At 34.1% G+C, this 21,605-nt stretch overlaps 2 protein-coding genes across 3 annotated transcripts; one reads left to right on the top strand and one right to left on the bottom strand.

The window, feature by feature from the left end:
* Positions 1-10,603: 10,603 nt before the first annotated feature.
* LOC111519649 lies at positions 10,604-16,896 on the bottom strand. Its single transcript, XM_023181431.2, has 2 exons — positions 16,185-16,896; positions 10,604-10,894 (listed from the first exon to the last, which is right to left on the bottom strand). Exons 1-2 carry the CDS (start codon positions 16,212-16,214, stop codon positions 10,604-10,606), a joined length of 321 nt encoding a protein of 106 aa, XP_023037199.1. The 5' UTR covers positions 16,215-16,896.
* Positions 16,897-17,471: 575 nt separating this feature from the next.
* On the top strand, positions 17,472-19,202 carry LOC6653041 (protein enhancer of rudimentary). Of its 2 annotated transcripts, none has more exons than XM_002075188.4 (3): positions 17,472-17,590; positions 17,980-18,069; positions 18,338-19,202. In XM_002075188.4, exon 3 carries the CDS (start codon positions 18,379-18,381, stop codon positions 18,691-18,693), a length of 315 nt encoding a protein of 104 aa, XP_002075224.1. In that variant the 5' UTR covers positions 17,472-17,590; positions 17,980-18,069; positions 18,338-18,378; the 3' UTR covers positions 18,694-19,202. The 2 variants fall into 2 exon arrangements, with proteins under 2 accessions (XP_002075224.1, XP_023037136.1); XM_023181368.2 differs by lacking the exon at positions 17,472-17,590 and adding an exon at positions 17,904-17,925.
* The last annotated feature ends 2,403 nt before the right edge of the window (positions 19,203-21,605 follow it).

The raw sequence follows: 21,605 nt of genomic DNA on the forward strand, positions 1-21,605 counted from the left end.
AAATAATGTACATACATATGTCAGAATGCGTCTAACCTCGTATATCTCTGACTCTTCGTGACTTTCTTTTGGCCTTGTTTCTACCGAATTGATGAAAAAATTATGCAAAATTTGGATAGTTTCGATATTTGGTATCTTCATTTCATCCTCAGTTTTTAAGCAAATCCCGGGCTTCAGCTACTTTAATATGGTATTCGCAAGCATAGATTTTTATGACCTTACATATTATTAGTATTAAATTTAAGTGTGCCGAATTTGATTGCATAAGGTAAAAAAATACGGGAGATAATCAAGTTTTTCAAATTACGGGGGCGGAAAAGGGCGTGGCAAAATTTTTATACATACAAAATGGGTGCATTTACTAAGCGAATATACATACCAAATATGGTGTCTCTAGCTGGAATAGTTTTTGAGATAAACGCTTTTTTTAAATTGCGGGGGCGGAAAGGGGCGTGGCAAAAATTTTAAATAAACTTGATCACTCTACATACTACACGAGTCTACATACCAAATTTGGTGGCTCTAGCTCTTACAGTCTCCGAGATCTAGGTGTTCATACGGACAGACGGACGGACGGACGGACAGACGGACAGACGGACATGGCTAGATCAACTCGGCTGTTGATCCTGATCAAGAATATATATACTTTGTGGGGTCGGAGATGCTTCCTTCTGCCTGTTACATGCATTTTGGCGACTTTAATATACCATTTCACCCTATGGGTGTATGCTATAAAAACCAGAGGGCCGGGGCTAACTTTGACCGCGTCAAAGTTTGTATACCCTTGCAAGTTTTTTGTGTAAAAGGTCTAATGCTTGCGAAAGAACGGCTTAGGAAATAACGAAGTTATTGATCAAAGTCACTGTTCACCACCGATTGTTCCTATGGGAGCTATATGATATAGTCGTCCGATCTTAATCAAATTTGGCACAGTCATTAATAGATATGCTAAACTGAGATATATAAATTTTTATGACAATTGCGTCAAAAGTAACGAAGTTATTGACAAAAGTCACTGTTTTCAAAAGATCGTTCCTATGGGAGCTATATGATATAGTTACCCGATCTTGATCAAATTTGTAATTAACTCACCAATATTAAATTTCACGACAATAGCTCAGAAAATAACGAAGTTATTAAGAAAAGTCACTGTTCGTGACTTTGTCATTTGTATGGGAGCTATATGATATAGTGATCCGATCCGGCTGAATCCGAGATATACAACGGCTGCAGTATATCCAAGCCTACATGCAAAATTTCAGCTCTGTAGCTCTTACGGTCTAGGAGGAGTTTGCGTTGATCCAGACGGACGGACGGACGGACGGACGGACATGGCTATTTGAACTCGTCTCGTCGTGCTGATCAAGAATATATATACTTTATATGGTCGGAGATGCTTCCTTCTATGCGTTGCACACTTCTGACCAAAATTAATATATCCTTTTTGCAAGGGTATAAAAATACAAAGTAGGTTTTTTTTGTTTTGAAGCAAATCTTAAAAGTACCTTGGAATTTAAAGCCTTTCAGAATCGCCAATATCTCTGTATTTGGCGTACTGTATTGAGTCATTATCTCATAAAATATTACAATTGTTTCACTCTCACATTTAAATCGTGTTTTTTGGCTGATGTCCTCCACATCTAATCGAACCGCCGTTGAATGGTTTGGACCGAAATTAATTTAGAAAATATTTGCTAGATATCAGATGCAGTTTATACAGTATTTCTGAAGCGATTCTAGAGACTCAGTCAATTGTGCTATTTTGTCTGCTTTAACCGCAATTTAACGATTCGAAACATTTTGTTCATCCAATGTGACAATTGCTTTTCATTAATCATTAACTGTAATTGTTGCCAAGTTAAAACTAAGCAATATGCCAACAAATTATACAAAAAGAATTGTGGGGCCTTCCCGAATGAAACAGCAATTGGAGATAACCCAAGCTAGAGAAGGCAAATCAAGTTTTATTAAGAAGTGTAATTTTTCCAATTGTTGTTTATATTGTTAGTTCTATCGTTAAAAAATTTTAACTTTTTTTTAATAGTCAAACTTACATGAAGCTTTTCTGCTGTTGTTTGCCAATTTGAGCGTGCTGATCTTCAATATGTACTCAGTTGCTTCCCAGAATAACAATCATTAAGCCGTTTTATTTTTATACCATGCACCCATAGGGTGAAAAGGTGGGGGCGCTAAGGTGCTCATATGCTTGACTGATATATGCTTCAATACTGAGATATGCTTGTAAAAAGCATGTGAACAGAATTTTGTATAAATACATACATACATAAATGCATTTGTTATAACAAATTCTTTAACATTTTTTGGCTTTGATTCTATTTCACAACTTTAAATTATATTGATGATCTATTTTCTTGTTACTGCATAAGAAAGTAGAGATAAATACGCGTCGAATAAGTTGATAAAATAATAAAAATTGGCTAGAACATTCTTCTAACATCGTCTCTATACCATCTGAATGACCCCTACCAGAAAAGACAGTAACTCCTCATACAGATTGAAAGCAATTATTGTGCATGCATTTTATCTCTACCCTTTTAAAGGTTTTGCATTTAAAGACTCATTTAAGTGTGCATGCATATGTATGTGTTTGTGTCGGCTTTAATTGCATTAACTGCTAAATCTCTCTACTACGCAACCCTATTGAATTAATGAAAATCATGGTGCAAGTGGCATAATGGCAAATTATTTGAGTGGACAAAATAATTAAAGTCGCTGCAGTGTTTGAGTACGATTTTATGTAGTGATTATGCGAGCAACGCACAAGTGAGAACAAGTGAACCGTCTAGCACTCCGCGGGCTCAGACGGTGCACCGCACAGTGGGGCCGCCCCTGACCGGAAAGCGCTGCACAAATCATATTTATGATTATTTGACAAAATAATACAATATTAATTGAAAGAGAATCCTTCAAAGATTACGAAACCAAAATATTTTTTAAATCAGTTGATATATTTTTAGAAAGTACCAGTAATGATAATTTTTAAAAATGTCCTAACTCTGAAATGAAAAGCTTCCGTTAAGCTTCCATAGAAATAACTGTTCAATATCGGGTGAGTGTACCAACCAACCAATAATTTCGATATTTTTCATGATATAGTCATAAAAATTATTTTATCAGTTTAAAATACTTACAATCGAATGACTATGCATATCATTTATACAAACTTCGGCGCGGTCGAAGTTAGCCCCGGCTTTCTATTAGTAAATAAAATACTTCTTAAGCTAGACACGGTGGTGTTCCACTTAGGTGGAATAGAACTGTCAAGTGTGAACGAGTTTCAAAACGGAACCACAAAAGTGGGCCATACTATTAGTATACCATTGTTTAAAGTTGTATTAAAAATACTATCTGGTTATATACATAAGTACACTATTTACGAAATGTTGATCTTCTAATTAACCCTTTGATTACGGTTTAGTTTAATTTTTTCCGGCAATGAATGGGCTGCTACGAATATGGAATGTCTCTTTTGTAATGAAATGTACAGGGTGGCGCAAAAGAAGTCATCCGGGTCAAAAGAAGTCACCCGATGTTGTTTGGCTCTAATTTTTTTTTTTATAAAAAACTTTGGTTCTGTTTTTAAATTATGTTTATTTAAACATTGAAAAATTTATTGGCCAAATAAACATAAGTTTTTTTTATTTAGAAAAAAATGAGAGCCAAACAACATAGGATGACTTCTTTTGGCCCGGATAACTTCTTTTGCGCCACCTTGTATGTGGGATGGGATAAGGTAGTTGCAGCATGGTGGCAACTCCCTTATGCAGATTGGCAACGCAGCAGCAGTCGTGAAGTACTGTGTGAAGTCAGCAGTCAGTGTTCAGCAGTCAGAAGTATCAGCAGTCGTAAGCAGCAGAAAGAAGCCGATAAATTACACAGAACCTGAGATTTTACTTGCATATTGTAATCATTATTCTACGATTTATAATACTATTAATAAACTATCAATAATACATTTGGGCACTCATTAGAGGGCTCCATCTTACATGTATAGGATCTATTTGGGGACTCATTAGAGAACTCTATCTTACATGTATAGGATCTATTCTGAAGCTAATCTACACACTACCTCTTCTTGAGGAAATACAGAGTAGAAAGGAGGTTATACAAACTAATTTCTCTCGGAAGCTAGGATTAAAAGTTTAATAAATCACGGATACGGAAATATGAATGATGAAAACAAGTCCAGGTGATTTCCCGAAAATTATCTTTCAGATTTTCAACTACGGGTGTTAATCATAAGATAATTAAAAGCTTGATTGTTATCCTAAAAGTTATAAATTGCAAGGAAATTATTATTATTAGACTGAATAGTGTCCTCAGAAATAACTTACTTCAGTGGTGTACAGGATTCGGGCTCAAAAAGAGGACTAGCAAAGGAGTTTTAAGCCAAAAAAAGTTTAATGCACTGATACATTTTTAAATTTCTCTCGCTAGACCAAATTGTTTTATTGTAGTGCCCGGTACTGTACCTCTGTTTCCCATTTATGATTTTTTCCGCATTATTATCTCAATGTTAGATATTATTTATAATTCAGAGTTTACATGTTTTATGTGTGAATGCAGCTGACATTTTGGACAATGTTTGATGTTTCAATGGTATAGGAAAACATCAAAGCATAGAAGGCACTGTAAGTAACTGTCAACTCATTTGTTAAAGCAAATGCTTTTGTAGTAGTAAATTTTGTCGTTAAGATAAGTATGAACTCATCTATAATTTGAAATATGCAATAATGTGGTAAGTTAATGATCTTTTCAATTTGAAGTTTCCTCAGATTTGTTTTAACTGATATGTTCAATGGTTTGGACATTTTTAAGATAAATGTGCATAAATTCCATAAATAGTTATTTTCTCTCTCCAAAACTAGTTCCAAATATTAAACAGATCGATTTTTATGCCGTTTAGTCAAGAGCTGTAGTTAGGTTAGGTTCAGCCGGCGGATATCCAATCGAAGTCCCACATAGACATAATGTGGTCTATGGATTTGGTTTTATTAGTAAGTACTGAGCTTAATATTAAACAGACATCAATATAAAGTTGTGGATGAAGGTAAAGATATTGTAACAAACAGGCGCTCGGAAAGAACCCACATGAACTCAGACGCCAAAAAGTTATTCAGTAGATTTGCCATAATATCGTGCAATACTATTTCGAAAGCAGCTACGACCAGCGGATGGCGAGTTTAATGTACCATTTCACTCTTTTGGTGCGCGGCATAATAATCACAGATCTTAAGTAGTTTTTATGGTGACTCACAGTTGAGGCAAAGCTATTGACGAAGCTTTTTCTGTGGCTTAAACAAGTATAATCCAAAGTTTATACCTTGACGAACGCCAAAACTAAATCTATCAACATTTTTTCGCAATTAAACTATACGAAATCAAAAACCAACTTGTGTGCATTGCGTCGCTCTCGCTCCGTGCGGATGGTCGGTCAATGCCAAGGGCGCACAATTTTTGTCGGTAACAAACAGACGACATTGCGTTGCGACGAGGTGAATGAAGCAATAAAAAACCAGCGGAACAGACTAACTTTGACCCATGCCGAAGTCTGTATGCCCTTGCTGGCAAATAAAGCTCTACATGTAGCCCACACACCGTGCAATTTTCTTTGTAGAAGAGCTATAGCTTTTTCTAGACGGACAGACAGACGCACGGACGGACATGATTGTATTAAGTGATCCTATTGGTCTGAACTAGAATATTAAGGCTTCGATCTATGCTTTGAACAAACTAATATACTCTTTTGGCAAGTGTACCTGAAGTTAAGAAAGAGAAACATCGCGGATGAAGAGACAACGCTTCAGACAATTCCAAAACTTAAAAAAAACAACAAAAATAGAAAGCCAAAAAGGTGTCAACCATTAAAACCTTCAAACGACAAAAAAAAAAAAAACAAGTATACACAAGCAATGCGGAAGAAACAAGAAATACCGGAAAATTTTTTTTTTCACGGCAATAATACGAATGCTCTAGGATTTTAAAATATTATTCTGCAATCTATTGGTTTACCCTAAAGCAACCACGTGCGGAGAAAATGAACTACATAATAGTTTAAAATTCAAATACCTAAGTGACGAACGTTTGCCTCAAGACACGTAATGACTTGGATATCTGTTAAAAGTAAGCTGACAAGGCTGATCAGGAATCAATCAGCTTTATATAACATCATCAACGACTTTTCTTTGCTTTCGAAAAATGGCAGCACATGCGGAAAGAATCAAAAAAATAGGAATAAGTTAAATAGTTTTTCAAACGATTGGTCATTGACCTATTAACAATGTTGATTTGTATAACTAAAAACAATTATTTAGTAAGTGTTACGATCAAACGAAGTAATTATTAAACAATTCACGTCCCAAAGTCAATGAACATCGATTAAGTTGTCGAACTTAATAAATAGTAACACAAAAAGCTAAGATCGAAATTTGTATACCCTTGCAAATTTTTTGTGTTATTTGTCGGTCTAATGAATTTTCCGTTGGTTAAGATGGACGGACGGACGTTAATGGTAATAGATTTTGCTCGATTGATAGATAGATAAAAGCTAATGAAAATTCTATTCAAATCCCGGCTAATAGTCTTAACTTTTAAAATATAAACAAGTTCTAAAATAAAATTTACAAATTATTACGTTCATGTATAACGCAATGCAATCATCTACGCACTCGCTTAGCAAAGAGTATTAAAATTGGCGCCAATCTTTGTAGACTCTTTGCTTATCAGCGACAATGGCAAACAATTCTTATCAGTTGAAAACTGACACCGTTTAAATGATCATAAAACAAAGCTAATTAGTGCTAGGTGGGCCAAGTCATTCTACGTTGAATGAATCAGCAGTGAATGGGAATGGAGAGATCAGGGGCCAACGGGGTTTCCCACGTGCAACAGGAAACAAATACAAATTTTTAATTTAAATTTTAACTCAAGATCGTTGATAGACTTAAAGCATGCAGGGCTAATGATGAACTAAGTACATTTTACTTGATTGAATAACTCGCTAATTTTGTAATCATATTTTCAACAGTATTAAAACATCTCTAGCTCAGTCCTCCACTTCGGGATCATTTTTGTTAAAAAAAAAAATTACATTCAATTTAAATAATTAATAATGATTAAATTAAACAATTCAATACCTATACCCGTTAATGAATCGAAAATTTGAGTAATCTTTGGTTATTCAACATCTGGCCCCTGTTCTTCTAAAACTTCTACTCGATTTACCATAGTATACCAAAACAATCATTGAATTGTTAACTAAGTAAGAGTCACACTTCTTAAACTACGCACAATTTGTTAGCCATTGGTACTAGGAGACAAATCCCAAAAAATCCACGTACCTAATATTAACGCGGAGACGAGTGACATACGAATAGATAACATCATCATTCTTGAAAGCAATGAAGTGAAATATTTGGGTCTTACCCTGGTTTGGAGGCTAACTGGAAGACCTCAGAGAACAATACTCGACGGAAGATTAAAGAAGCTGGCTGCAGCTGGAGGACACAAATCCATCCTAAAGCTAAATATACGCTTAATCTCCCACATACCCCATTTCCCAAATTCGAATTATTTTCCATTTCTATGTCACTATTACTTAATCATTATCTTCAATGAAAGTTATATATTTATTGCACATAAAACTAACAATGAATTGAAAAGTTTATTATTATATTTGATGTATATTATTTATTCACTTCAAGCGATTGATTAGATCATTCGATTATTAAACTTAATTAAAAACACTTAACCAACTTTGTAAATAAGTATTGAACATTGCATTTTGTTTGTCACATACTTAGGTACTAATACTAAATGATAATAAAAACCAGAGGGCCGGGGCTAACTTTGACCGCGTCAAAGTTTGTATACCCTTGCAAGTTTTTTGAGTAAAAGGTCTAATTTTTGCGAAAGAACGGCTTAGGAAATAACAAAGTATTGATCAAAGTCACTGTTCACCACCGATTGTTCCTATGGGAGCTATATGATATAGTCGCCCGATCTTAATCAAATTTGGCACAGTCATTAATAGTTATGCTAAACTGAGAAATATAAATTTTTATGACAATTGCTTCAAAAGTAACGAAGTAATTGACAAAAGTCACTGTTTTCGAAAGATCGTTCCTATGGGAGCTATATGATATAGTCACCCGATCTTGATCAAATTTTGCATAGTCGTTTATATGTGTAATTAACTCACCAATATTAAATTTCACGACAATAGCTCAAAAAAAAACGAAGTTATTAAGAAAAGTCACTGTTCGTGACTTCGGCGTTTGTATGGGAGCTATATGATATAGTGATCCGATCCGGCTGAATCCGAGATATACAACGCCTGCAGTATATACAAGCCTACATGCAAAATTTCAGCTCTGTAGCTCTTACGGTCTAGGAGGAGTTTGCGTTGATCCAGACGGACGGACGGACATGGCTATTTGAACTCGTCTCGTCGTGCTGATCAAGAATATATATACTTTATATGGTCGGAGATGCTTCCTTCTATGCGTTGCACACTTTTGACCAAAATTAATATACCCTTTTTGCAAGGGTATAATGAAATACGTAAGTCATCTCGCCGACTTTGGTATACCATGTAGCAAGTGATACAACTATCTTGAATGCATAAGACCAAAATTGTGCGAATAAATTTTGTCTTACGGCTCATTTTTAGTCCGATTTTAACATAATTTGGTTCGTTAATAAATGTAATTAATTAAAATGAATAAGCCAAATTTGATTGGGAAAGAAGGAGATACAAAGAGCATCGTTGTTTTTTGCCGACATTTCAAGGTGTTTTCCGATGATATTAAAGTCGGCAAAATGTACGTAACAGGCATAAGGAAGCTTTTCCGACCCCTTAAAGTATAAATGTATATGTAGGTACATCTTGTTCTTGATCAGCATCAACAGACGGGCCTAGATCCAAGTATGTAGACTCGTGTATGTAAATATATCTGACATTTATATCCAGCGACGGACTAAATTTGATAAAAATCAGACTGACAGTAGCCAAGTGATGTATTTAGGCGTTTTTCTCTAGGTCGCTCCTGCGCTTGTTAGAGCGAGCGAGATATATGCTTACTAAACATCATGGAAACAGGATTTTAAATACATTGATACATTTGCTATTATTCATATTATTTTTGTCGCACTTGGTGCATGGTATACCGAAGTCGGCAAGACGACTTACTTGCCTCATTGAAAAATTGTTGTCATGTTCTTATACTAATACTTGAACGTTAGAAACTTAAAAGTCTGAAATGAAAGCATACGATCTTTCAGTTATTATGGTGGCGAGTTTGTCATCGAGAAATAAATGTAATTAGCAATGCTCTTGAAAGCAAAGAATATTGCTCTATCATACCATACACACGATGGAATTTTGTATAAAATAAAGAAACTGCTTCCTGCTATTATTATCATATATTATTCAAGCTATTTCTATGTTCGCCAACAAGGAACAATTTCAAGACTCTTTACTATAAATGCAGGAGTTCCTCAAGGAACTGTTTTAGGCCCTGATGTTTATACAATATTTACATCTGATTTGTTTAAAGCATCTAATACTAATGTTGCATCAAGTATGATCCCTATCAGAACAACCTTTCAAGGAGAAATTTACTTAATTAAAAAATGGTTGCACAAATGAAAAATCAAAGTCAATTTACAAAAGTCTTTCGAATCAGCATACACCCTAAGAAGAGGAACTTGTCCAAAACTCACAATAATCAACAGTGAAATCTTTCAAAGTTAAATATCTAACTTGGAAGACACATATCAAAGAGAAACAGAAACAGTTAAATTCTAAATCCAAAAAATTTACTTACCATTAGGACATAAATCCCAGTTAAGTATTAAAAACAAAGTACAACATTAGAAAGCATTCTTGAAGCCTGTTTGGAGTTGTGCGCTGCAACTTTGTGTCACAGCGAGACAATCAAATATGGAATGTGTTCAATCTTCAAATTCATAAGGACCTTAATAGATTAAATAGCGGTTATTAGCAAATCTGTACAACTTATTAGCCCTAAGTCTACTTCATAATAACACAACACCCAGAAGACGTAAAAGAGAGTCTTTACATATTAGATCTTTCAGATAGACTTTAACTTTGATCTAAATATCATATTAAACAATACAAGTTGTTTAGTTACTAATGATTCTGCTTTAAAATAAAAAAAAAGGTTTGATGCACTCTACTGTGGCCGGCATCTGAGCCACTCACAACTAAACGAAATTGAAATGTTGATAGCAAATATAAAGAACATTCTGTTTTGACAGAATTTATAGAATGAATTTTGGTATATCCACTCAGATAGGAAAACTGAGTCTTTCTTCAAATGTCTTTAGTGTATTTTGTACATCATGTTTGAAAATAATTTATGATTAATTTATTCATTTGAAAAATTTTCTCCACGAAGAATCACACTTCCATTTCATACCCCCCCCCAACACTTTCGTCTCACCGTAGTCGGTAAATTTTAAGATTTTAGCACCTTTTTGATTCGTTTCAGAAACCAGTTTATCAATACGTAGAATGATTCAGATGTCATCGAATATAGGCAACAAGTTCAAGGTTAACTCACCTGGTGGCATCATGATGATGATCATTTGGAGGCAATGTTGTTGTCGTCAATGTGATGTGATTGTTGTTGTTAGTGTTCTTTATTACAGTGACAACCGGTAATGAAGCTTCCGACGGCACAGGCCTATAAATCAATGGTTTTACATTATGCTCAAAATCGTCCAAGAAGACAACATCATGAACAGGTATCAAACGATTATCGGTTGCATTAAAATGTAAATCTCGAAACGGCCCATTGAAGAGGCAACGCAAGGGTGACGTCACTGCATGTGCATCCGGCGGTGGCAACTTTATATACATGGCAAAAAATAAAAAATGTCCGAAATTATTAATTAATTTTATTGTAAATACATAAAAATAATGAGATATTGTTGCAATTTATCGATATTAGAACAGAGCCAATTCACATTCAATTCAGCGATAATATTTTATATTATACTCTTGCAAAAAAAGACTACTAATTTTTTTAACAACCAGATAAAATCCCCCAATAAAATAAATAAATAGAATAATTTTTAAAATAAAGGTTTAAAAAGGAAAGTGGAGTGAATTTAGAGAATTAGTCTAGAAATTAAATCCGTCACAGGTAAAAAGTATATAAGTTCTTAAGCTATTGAAAAAGGTTTGTACGTATAATTTGGCTTTATCTAATCCGATTTAAAATTGATATGTTGATAGGTATTAATAACAGCAATTAGTGTGTTCAATTTGATTGTGATAGCCAAACCAAAGGCTTACTGCCGAAGTTTTTATACCTCTCAAAGACAAAATTATCTTACCAAAGTGGAAAAGAGATGTAAGCTAAATTTAAATGCTGTAGCCTTAAAGGTCTAAGAGGAGATGTGTTAATCTAGACGAACATGGACAGGGGCATAAACAATCTCACTTCATATCCTTTTTGCAATGGTATGAAAATTGTGGGAGGCAATCAACTTGTTTTCCGTTACGGGAGTGCGCGGGTCAAAAAAAAAATGAATGAAAAACCAGAGGGCCGGGGCTAACTTCGACCGCGTCAAAGTTTGTATACCCTTGCAACTTTTTTGGTAACTCTTTCCTTACCTATAGCCATCAAAATGGAAAAACGTTTTTTCTAAAAAGGCTAAAGTTTGCAAAAGAACGGCCTACAATCTTAGCATAGGAAACATATTGATCAAAGTCACTGTTTTCCACCGATCGTTCCTATGGAAGCTATATAATATAGTCACCCGATTTTATCAAATTCGGCACAGCCATTAACAGATATATTAAACTAACAAATGTTTAATTTGAAAGCAATCGCGTCAAAAGTAACGAATTTATTCACAAGAGTCACTGTTTTCGAAAGATCGTTCCTATGGAAGCTATATGATATAGTGACCTGATCTTGATTAAATTTGGCACAGTTGTTTATAGGTATAATAAACACACCAATATTAAATTTCACGACAATAGCTCAGAAAATAATGAAGTTATTGAGAAAAGTCACTGTTCGGGACTTTGCTGTTTGTATGGGAGCTATATGATATAGTGGTCCGATCCGAATCTGAGATATACAACCCCTGCAGTATATACAAGCCTAAATGCAAAATTTCAGCTTATAGCTTTAACGGTCTAGGAGGAGTTTGCGTTGATCCAGACGGACGGACGGACATGGCTATTTGAACTCGTCTCGTCGTGCTGATCAAGAATATATATACTTTATATGGTCGGAGATGCTTCCTTCTATGCGTTGCATTTTTAAAGAATATGATTATTTATATGGCGAACTTGGCTATTTTAAGTATTTGGTATTTTGCTGGATATGAATAAGGTAGAAAATTACGGGCGATAGTCGAATTTTTCCAAATTACTGAGGCGGAAGGGGCCGTGGAAAATTTTTACACATACAAAATGTGCGCCTTTACTAAGCGAGTATACATACGTACCAAATTTTATGTCTCTAACTAGTAAAAAACCTGAGAAAACCTTTTTTTTTAAATTGCGGGGGCGGAAACTTTATCAGTTTACATAGTACACGAGTGTATCTACCACAATTGGTGGCCGTAGCTTTCATAGTCTCCGAGATCTGGGTGTTAATACGGACGGACAGCCCTATGAGTGCTTGGTATAAAAATCCATATATTTTCCCCAGCGAAATTGCTATTTACGGGGTTTGCAGACTGAAATATGTATGCTTGACATTTGACAAAAGATAAAAATAACTCAAAACAACATAAACCTCTAAAATAATGAGTCTTTTTGTCAATTGCTTTACCATAAATCTAAATAGTTAATGGGTTGGAGCTTTTTCGTATCTACGTACATATTGGGGAGGGAGAGGGAAAGTGGGGAATGGTATTATTTCTAAGGTTTTATACTTAAGCGTTACATTGCAAATAAATTGTTTAGTTAAGTGACGGAGCACTGAATTTGTACAGAACCTAGTGGAAAAAGTTATTTGCTAGTATTATTAAAGAAAAGGAACTTTGCTCAAAGTCGTACAAAAAAAAACCAAAATCATAACCTAAAACCTATAGGGTGAAATGGTATATTGAAATCGCCAAAATGTATGTAACAGGCAGTAGGAAGCTTTTCCGATATATTCTTGGTCAGCATTTACAGCTGAGTCGATCCAAGCATGTACGTCCGTATGAACACCTTGATCTCGGAGACTATGAGAACTAGAGCCGCCAATGTAGACTCTTATAGTGTGTACAGTAATCGAGTTTATTTTAATTATACTAGCTAGAGACACCAAATTTGGTACGTGTACTGGCTTAGCACGGGCGCAAATATTGGTTGTTTAAACGTTTTCCCACACCTACCTGGTGCATGGTATACCAAGGTATATCGGCGAGACGACTTACTTAATTTTAAATACATTTTATTAATAATATCGTTTTTATTAACTTACACAAAAAAGAGGCATTTTCATGAATTTTTCTAAACTTATACGCTAAAAACTGATAATAAAAAATTTCAATACTTTTAGCCTTAATTTTAAAACTAGTAATTTGTTGAATAGAATACAAATATTACTGGCTAGGGACGGTAAGGCATTGATATTACAACTATTTCAGGGTAACTGGAACCTATTTTTGCCCATTCAAGTTAAATCATCAAGCTTTTGATGATATTTCTATGTGGTTTAAGTCGGGACTTTGTGGTTTGGAGAGCGTATTACAAAATTGGTCAGATGTTTGCAACGCCCGGAAGGACTCGATTCCGAGCTTATACTTTATATATATCATCGAACTTATCGATCAGCATGAGAAGTTGAGTCGATAAGGCCATGTCCGTCTGTCCGTCCGCTGAACGTCTGTTCATCCGACCGTTTGTCGGATATATACATATGTATATATGTATCTATGCCGTTGGGGAAAGGCCGAAGAAAAAGAAATTGGTGATAAAGCAAAATAGAAAGGGACAGAGTAAGAATTTATGCATGTAAAAATATTATGGACAACGTCTGCAAGGGTATAAATGTATGAATACTTCTTAGCTTCATTGATGTTACATAAATATGAGATATATAAATATATGTGTATGGATATGTGGGATATTGTTTTTCTGTATTTCGAGTTTCGTTTAATAGTTTAATAAAACTCCTAAGTAGTTTTACGGCACTTCGACCTTAGTTTCTTTATTTATTTTAATGGCTTCTTTTATTTTAAATTACGCGACATCACTGGTAACCTTACAGCATTTTTTGCTTGTGTTCTTTGGTTTTGAGAGCTACACGGGGCAATTTACATTTTTCCAAAACTAGAGATGCGCCAGCTTCAATTCCCATGTGGTAAGACTGATGACCTTCTTGTTTTTTGGCAAGTTCCCCACTCTGCCGTCATTTTAAAAGCCCTATCACCGTCTGTATAGTGGAACGGCTTCTGGGAAGTATTTCTGATACTTAAGTGTTTTAAATGCAAATTTAAAACTTAAGTACGCTCCTCAACTGGCTAACTTTGTAAGCCGTCTGACCACCTGGCTCCGTCCATGGTACATATGTACCAGTCGACGCGTCGATATGGACAGGAAAAAGTAAAAATCACAAAACACGACCTAACAATATAAAAATGTTCCCTGTTGGTGGTTGACTAAACTTTTAGAATTTTGAATAGTCTCAAAATTAGACGACACTGAAAGAACTTAATAAATATATGTATTAACCCTCTTCGAATTGAGAACAAAAATGTTTTTATGCAAATATGTGTTTATTTTAGATATAGTAATATACATTTTGACAGTTTTTTACTATTTATATTAAAATAAAAAAAAATTAAGCCCTATGTACATATATGTCTTACTTAATGTATTTAATACTAATAAGTTAATGTCCTGAATGGCTTTCCGCTCGTCTCGTCGTGCTGATCAATAATATATATACTTTATATGGTCGGAGATGCTTCCTTCTATGCGTTGCACACTTCTGCACTTCGTTTTGACAAAGTTGTCTATTCTTCATTCATCTCGGAATGTGACCAATGCTCTCTATACTGTCTATAGACTAAAAATTATTACAACATAGAGTTTTTCACCAACATGGTTACTTTGAACTTGGCAATAAATTCTGTTTGTATAATAGTAAGCTGGTAAGTGACTAACGTCCAAATCTCTTGGGGACTTTCATTGGTCTGCCTTATATAGACATCTCTATATATATATATATTCCTGTGCGGCTCTATTTTATTATAACTTTGAAGCGGATCACCGATTTCGTTGACGTATTGAAAATATCCGTAAATTAATTGTACATTCATTTCTAGCAATTTAATTTTTACATGTGTAGAGAATACATTATACTATGCATTACTGTATGAAGAGCCATATATGGCACAAATAAGTCTTTATAACGCTTACCTTACAAACAAATTATATATTTTTTATGAAAGATAGCTGTATATTGTTCTAAAAAAAAAAACAAAAAATATTACTTAACGAAAAAAAATCATTTGTTTTTTGCTTAATATTCAGTGAACATTTTTTTTGTCCATCCACGTAAGACTTTTGATCAAAGTAAAGCAATTTAAAAAATTCGTCACTCAAATTTTCAACAGAAAACGGTGCAAAGAGAATTACCGATGGGAATTGACATTCTTTGTGTACCGTTATGGCGAAAAATATTTTGATATACATAAATCAAGGATTTATTTCATTTAATTAATGTTAAGTATGCAAACAGAAATGAAAAAAAAAAAAACAATTGGAAATTGTAGATAGGGCTGCTTAATGTTTCAAAGCTTTTTCCGATTTTTTGTATGATTTATCGTGATTCTATGACGAGGTAATTTTTCCAATTGGGACAAAAACAAAAAAAAATTAAATTTCACTTATGTAATATGCAATTTTATGCAATTATGCAATTTTGACTAAGTTATGAATTCTTCAGTTGAATCAAACTAAACTGTTTTGTTTTATCGGTCTAAAGTCTGTCGACTTTTTTCGAAAGAAAAACACTCTTTGAAAACAATTACAAAAATGTTTGTTCCTTTATCTAATCTAAAAAGCATCTTTGAGTTTTTTTGAATCCTTTCACGTTCTTTTGTTCAATATCAGTTATTACCCACTGTGCACATTTACATATAGATAGGTGTGTGTGTGTGTGTTTTTTCATTTCATTCACCTTGATTTTGCCATTGGATGCGGAGAACATTGAGATGAAACTGTAGGCAAAGCTGATAGATAGCCGTCCACAAAATACCACAATGGGGGCGGATGCATTTACAAACAACACCAGCAATAAGAGCAAAATGCAATATAAGTGAACTTTTTTTTAAGCACGACAAACAAGCACAACACAAATTAAGAAAAAAAAAAAAGGAAGACAAACAAAATATATTTTTAAAAACAAACAAAAACAAAACTTTCGACACGCGTGCGTACGTTGCGTTGGTCGATCTGTGCGAGGGGTCGGTCGGTTTTGGAGGGGAATACGGTTACAAGGGTTGTGTGTGTGTGTCTGTGCCTCTCTCTCTTTACAATTAGAAACACTTGCACAATGCAATTGAATTAATTTAGATTTTGCAGCTGCGTCTGCGCCGTTAATTTTGGCTTATTAACCAAAGCATTTTTCATTTAAGTTAGCAAGAGGAGAATTCAATTTATTATTTGTTTTGGATATCAACACGCGTGAAGGGGACACACACACTATACACGACAGCGAGGCGGGGGAGGAGCAACTAAAATTATTTCCAAAAATCTGACTGCTTCGGCCGATGGCGTTGCCGGACTGCCAAGTATTTAATTTGCAATTTTAAATCATCGTTTCAAATTGTTAGTCGGCAATCAAACTCGTTAAGTATGTTAAATTTAACATATAACTTAATCTCTGATTATTTTAGTTGAAACGATCATGTTAAGTTAACATACGTAAACAGTGAAGACTCTCTCACTCCCTCTCTCATCTGTTCATGCTAACATTTTACGCTCTCTCTTGCTCGCTAGTAGAGCTGGTTATTTATTAAAATATCGATGTTTAAGCCACTAACACATCGTGAATCAAAATAAATGAATAAAAATAAAGTGAACAAACACTAGATTTTATTTGTTAGTTAACAAGCATACATATGTACTTTAATACATATAAACATAAATTTGTTTTGTAGTAAGATAAAATTCCATCAAGCACAACATGTCTGTCACAGTCGCAGTGAATACCACTCATAGCTAGACTCCTCACTAGTGCACGACTTAATGGTAACCAACACTGAATAACTATCGAACTTGCCTTTTTAAATTTAATACCCTATCGAATTTTCACTATTTGTTAAATTAGGTTTTTTATAAAACAAAAGGTCTAGTGAAAAAATTCTACTTATGGACAGAAATCATGTTTACTATTTTAGTTCGAAAATTTAAATTTCTCATATCTAATTAACTATCGATGGCTAACAATCGATACTATCGATAATTTATAAGTTCTATGAAAACGGCAAGCAAGCGAGGTGAATTGTATTATTGTTAATATAAATTAAAAATTGTCGTATATACATAAGTATAAATAAGAACGCTGATATTGTCAACTTAGAGGTAAGTAACTTCAAATTGCAATTGTAATTTTGTGGAGTAACAAATATTTCGAGCCCTTGCTGCTTGCAACTTGCATTTGCAAGAATACGATGTGCGTGTTTTTTGTACGTTCCGAAGCGGCAAAAGGAAAATGTGTATTTTGTTGATTTTTTTAGATTTACATTTACATAAACAAACAAACAAATTGATTACATTCTACATTTATTGTAATATAAAATGGTTGTACTCGATGATTGCAAGAAAAACTCAACAAAATCTTAATATGCCGACACATACGTATAGAGATCTATGCTTGGGCTTGTGCATTTGTGTATGATACAGTGCTGGGTGAGAAGGTGAGGACGAGAATGGACCACACACTAATAAATAAACATATTTTCAATTCACAGGCAGTATACTAACTCCCATTGCTGGAGTCTCGGAGAAAAAACCGCAACAATATTAACAATAACAATTTGGGTAAACTGCCGTGTTTGGTGGTAAGCATTATCAAACCTATTGTCTCTCTTTCACACACACACATATATATATATATATATATATATATATATATGCACACACTGTATCTCCTTCAAATTAGATTTAAGAAGGAGAACTCCAAAAAATCAAGTAAAGTATCAGTTGGTTGAATATATATTATAGTTACGAATTCTTCCTAAAATGAACATTGATTCAAATCGCTAAAATCCTCTCTAAAAAATAAAACTATTCATATTTAAAATAACTGAAAATCTCCTCCTATTACAGGTAAAATCAAATTTTTCATAATAGAGCAACGAGTGAAAAAGATGTCCCACACCATTTTATTGGTCCAGCCCGGAGTGCGTCCGGAAACACGTACCTACTGCGACTATGAGAGTGTCAACGAGTGCATGGAAGGGGTATGCAAAATCTACGAGGAGCATCTGAAGCGCCGGAACCCAAACACTCCAACGATCACCTACGATATTAGCCAATTGTTCGATTTCATTGACACATTAATAGACATCAGCTGCATGGTATATCAGAAGAGCACCAATACCTATGCGCCCTACAACAAAGATTGGATCAAAGAGAAAATCTACGTGCTGCTGCGTCAGGCGGCTTTTAGTCCAAATGCTTAAGGACAATACTGAAACCAAAATCAACAGACTATTACTACACACACACACACACACCAAACACACACACCCGCACACACACACACACACACACACACCGAACTATTAATATTAAACGTATAGATAATAGTTGACAAAACCGCAAAACGAGTAGAAAAACCAGAAATTGAGGAATACAATGTCAAAAATATCGGGAGAAGTGAAACTTATTTAGAAATCGATCTTAAACATTATACACACTCACTCACCCTTTATATATACATACATGAATATTTATGTAATTTAGTCATATTCGCCACAAATCTCTACATTTATACATTTAATTTTTTTTATTCTGTCCGAGTGTGCGATCGTTTTCAAAGTTCTTGAGAGGAAAGTCAATATAATGTGAAACACTTGACAAATGCGAGAAAAACAAAACAAAAAGAATGAAAAGAAAACAAATGGATTCGTAAATGTAAGCAACCATTTACATTTAATAATAATGTATGATGTATATACACTTAACTAAACCCACAATCGTTTTTAAAATTATCAATCAATTTTTTGGGAGGAGTTAAATCACGTATTTACATATTCTAATCAAATGTTTAGAATCGCCCAAGGTCAGTAACGATATAGAATATAGCCGAGGAGGACTGCAAGTGAGTGTCTTTTGATCGGCAAATTATTTAGGCACTCATTTCCTTTAATTTTTATCACTATTTACTTCAGGAGTAATTGACAAACATTTAATTTACATTTGGAATTCGGTTATACGGACGGGCTCCCATTAACCGGAGATCGTTATTAGCCGGAATGAAGTTGAGTTTGTCCCTTTCCCTTGTCTCGCGTAACCGTGATTACCTCTATTGTCCAGGATAGGCAACTAAATTATTTCTTCTAAAATATCAGAGCACATTCGGGTTTTCCCCGAACTATATTAATGGCTATAGCCCAAATTTATTTCCAAATAAATCTTCAGTGATAGAAGCAATATAGACTTTCTTCGTACGGACCTGATTAAGCTTTAGGAATCTATTTTACCTGGCTAGGAGCTCGTTGTGATTCTTCAAAATATCAACCAGCAGGAGGCGTTAAGAAATGTTGAAATGTTGTATATATTTTCAGGTTGCAGAAATTAAATTAAATTGTTTGTTTATGTAATCTTCAGCTGATTAAATGAAATTAAAGAAATCTCGAACACTTGTGCCATATGGTGGATATATATTATTTGTTTTACCAGGATGCCATGAATCATAATTTGCACTAATACATTTAAATTACCAGACGAGCCATTCAAGCACTTACAATGCCGAGTATTCCGGGCCTACTTCCTAAGTAACTTCAAAATAGACTAAAAATACAAGTACAATAGAGTTTCGAGTATACAAAAACTAGTACTTTTGGTTGCTTTATTCCGTTTTGATCTATAATACTTAGTAGGCTTAAAATTTTGAATTTAGAGCTGATATTAAAAAATAAACGGGACTGTGTTCGTTTTTGATCGGATTTGAGACCTGTTCTCGATTCTGATTCCAGCCAGTAATAAGTTTCAAATTTTCTTAAAAACTTATGTAAATTACGGGTTTTCAATATTTTTATATTCATCTGTAAAATGTTGAGAACAATTCCAAGTATTAGTGGAAAATTTCTTTCTAACAATTAATTAACAAGAAATGTTCTTAACAGTCGCTTCCGATGTTTAAAATTGACTACAAATTAAATTCATTTTCCAAGACTAGAATCAAATTAGTTTAAAAAGCTCTTACAAATAAAATCGAAACTATTTTATTCGGGACTTGCACTCAAAATCAAAATTTTACCTAACTAAAGAGTTACGAACAAAGCTTCGAAAACGATTGACTCGATTTTACTTGGAAATGAGATTAGCTAGTTCGAACATGTTGCGGAATTGATCTCGATTTACGTTTAAAAACGAAGCAGAAACGAGAACAAGCTTAAAAATTTAAATATGTATAAAAAATGTAGATAAATTAGTCGCACATTTTTCAAATTTATTTTATTTGTTTAATTAAAAAGATATTACAAAAAAACCATTAACTGTCATTCATCAATATCTATTGTCAAAACAGAATTTACCTAATCAGGATAAAATACTCGAATCAGGTCACAGCTCTGAATGAGTACAACAAATATGTACATTCGATATTCAAACTCGTTCGAAACAACAGATTTGAAAACAGATTGAGTTTGCAAAATTTTCGAAAGTACTTCAAAACAAATACATACATACATATATGTGTGTGCATATGTATGCGTGTTCATATGTTTATGTTAGCAGCAAATAGAACCTTTGGTTTTAGCCACTCGTCACAATGCGAGTTGTGCGATCATCAGATTCTTGGCAAAGAGAATGAGCTTAGCGCAGCTCTAACTTGGTTTTAACCGTAAGTGACCTTGAAATGGTCAAGCTTCAGCTGCATTGAACTTGGCGTGTGATTTTTAATTAGCCCCAGCCAGACCAACTTGAAATTATATATCAACTATTTTATGTAATGTAACTCGATTTTATTTTTTTTCATATACCTTGTAGCCATAAGTATGTTAATGAGTACATTCGGTGTTAGATGTCTCAAATTCAAGTCACTAACCATATTAAGTTCAATTCAATGGAGCAAAATATACGGAAACAGTTGAACCAGAGGTAAATATCCTATTTTGCGGGTCCGAAATATGCATAACAAATACCTTAAACATTTGGTAATCGATGTGTTCATCGAGGATAATACCTGCTATAAATAGTCTTTTTTGTAGACGGTATACGAAAGTCGTATTCAGATGTTCACCTGGTTCTCTCAAGCGCAATGGCAAGATTCAAGTTTGTCCATATAGGAGAATAGTATGCCCCGCCATATATCTTTCTCTCTTTTGCCTGTTCTTACTCTATTGTCCATCTCTTTCGATTTCATTCT

Source organism: Drosophila willistoni, assembly GCF_018902025.1.
Source record: "Drosophila willistoni isolate 14030-0811.24 chromosome XL unlocalized genomic scaffold, UCI_dwil_1.1 Seg142, whole genome shotgun sequence".
NCBI lineage: Eukaryota > Metazoa > Arthropoda > Insecta > Diptera > Drosophilidae > Drosophila > Drosophila willistoni.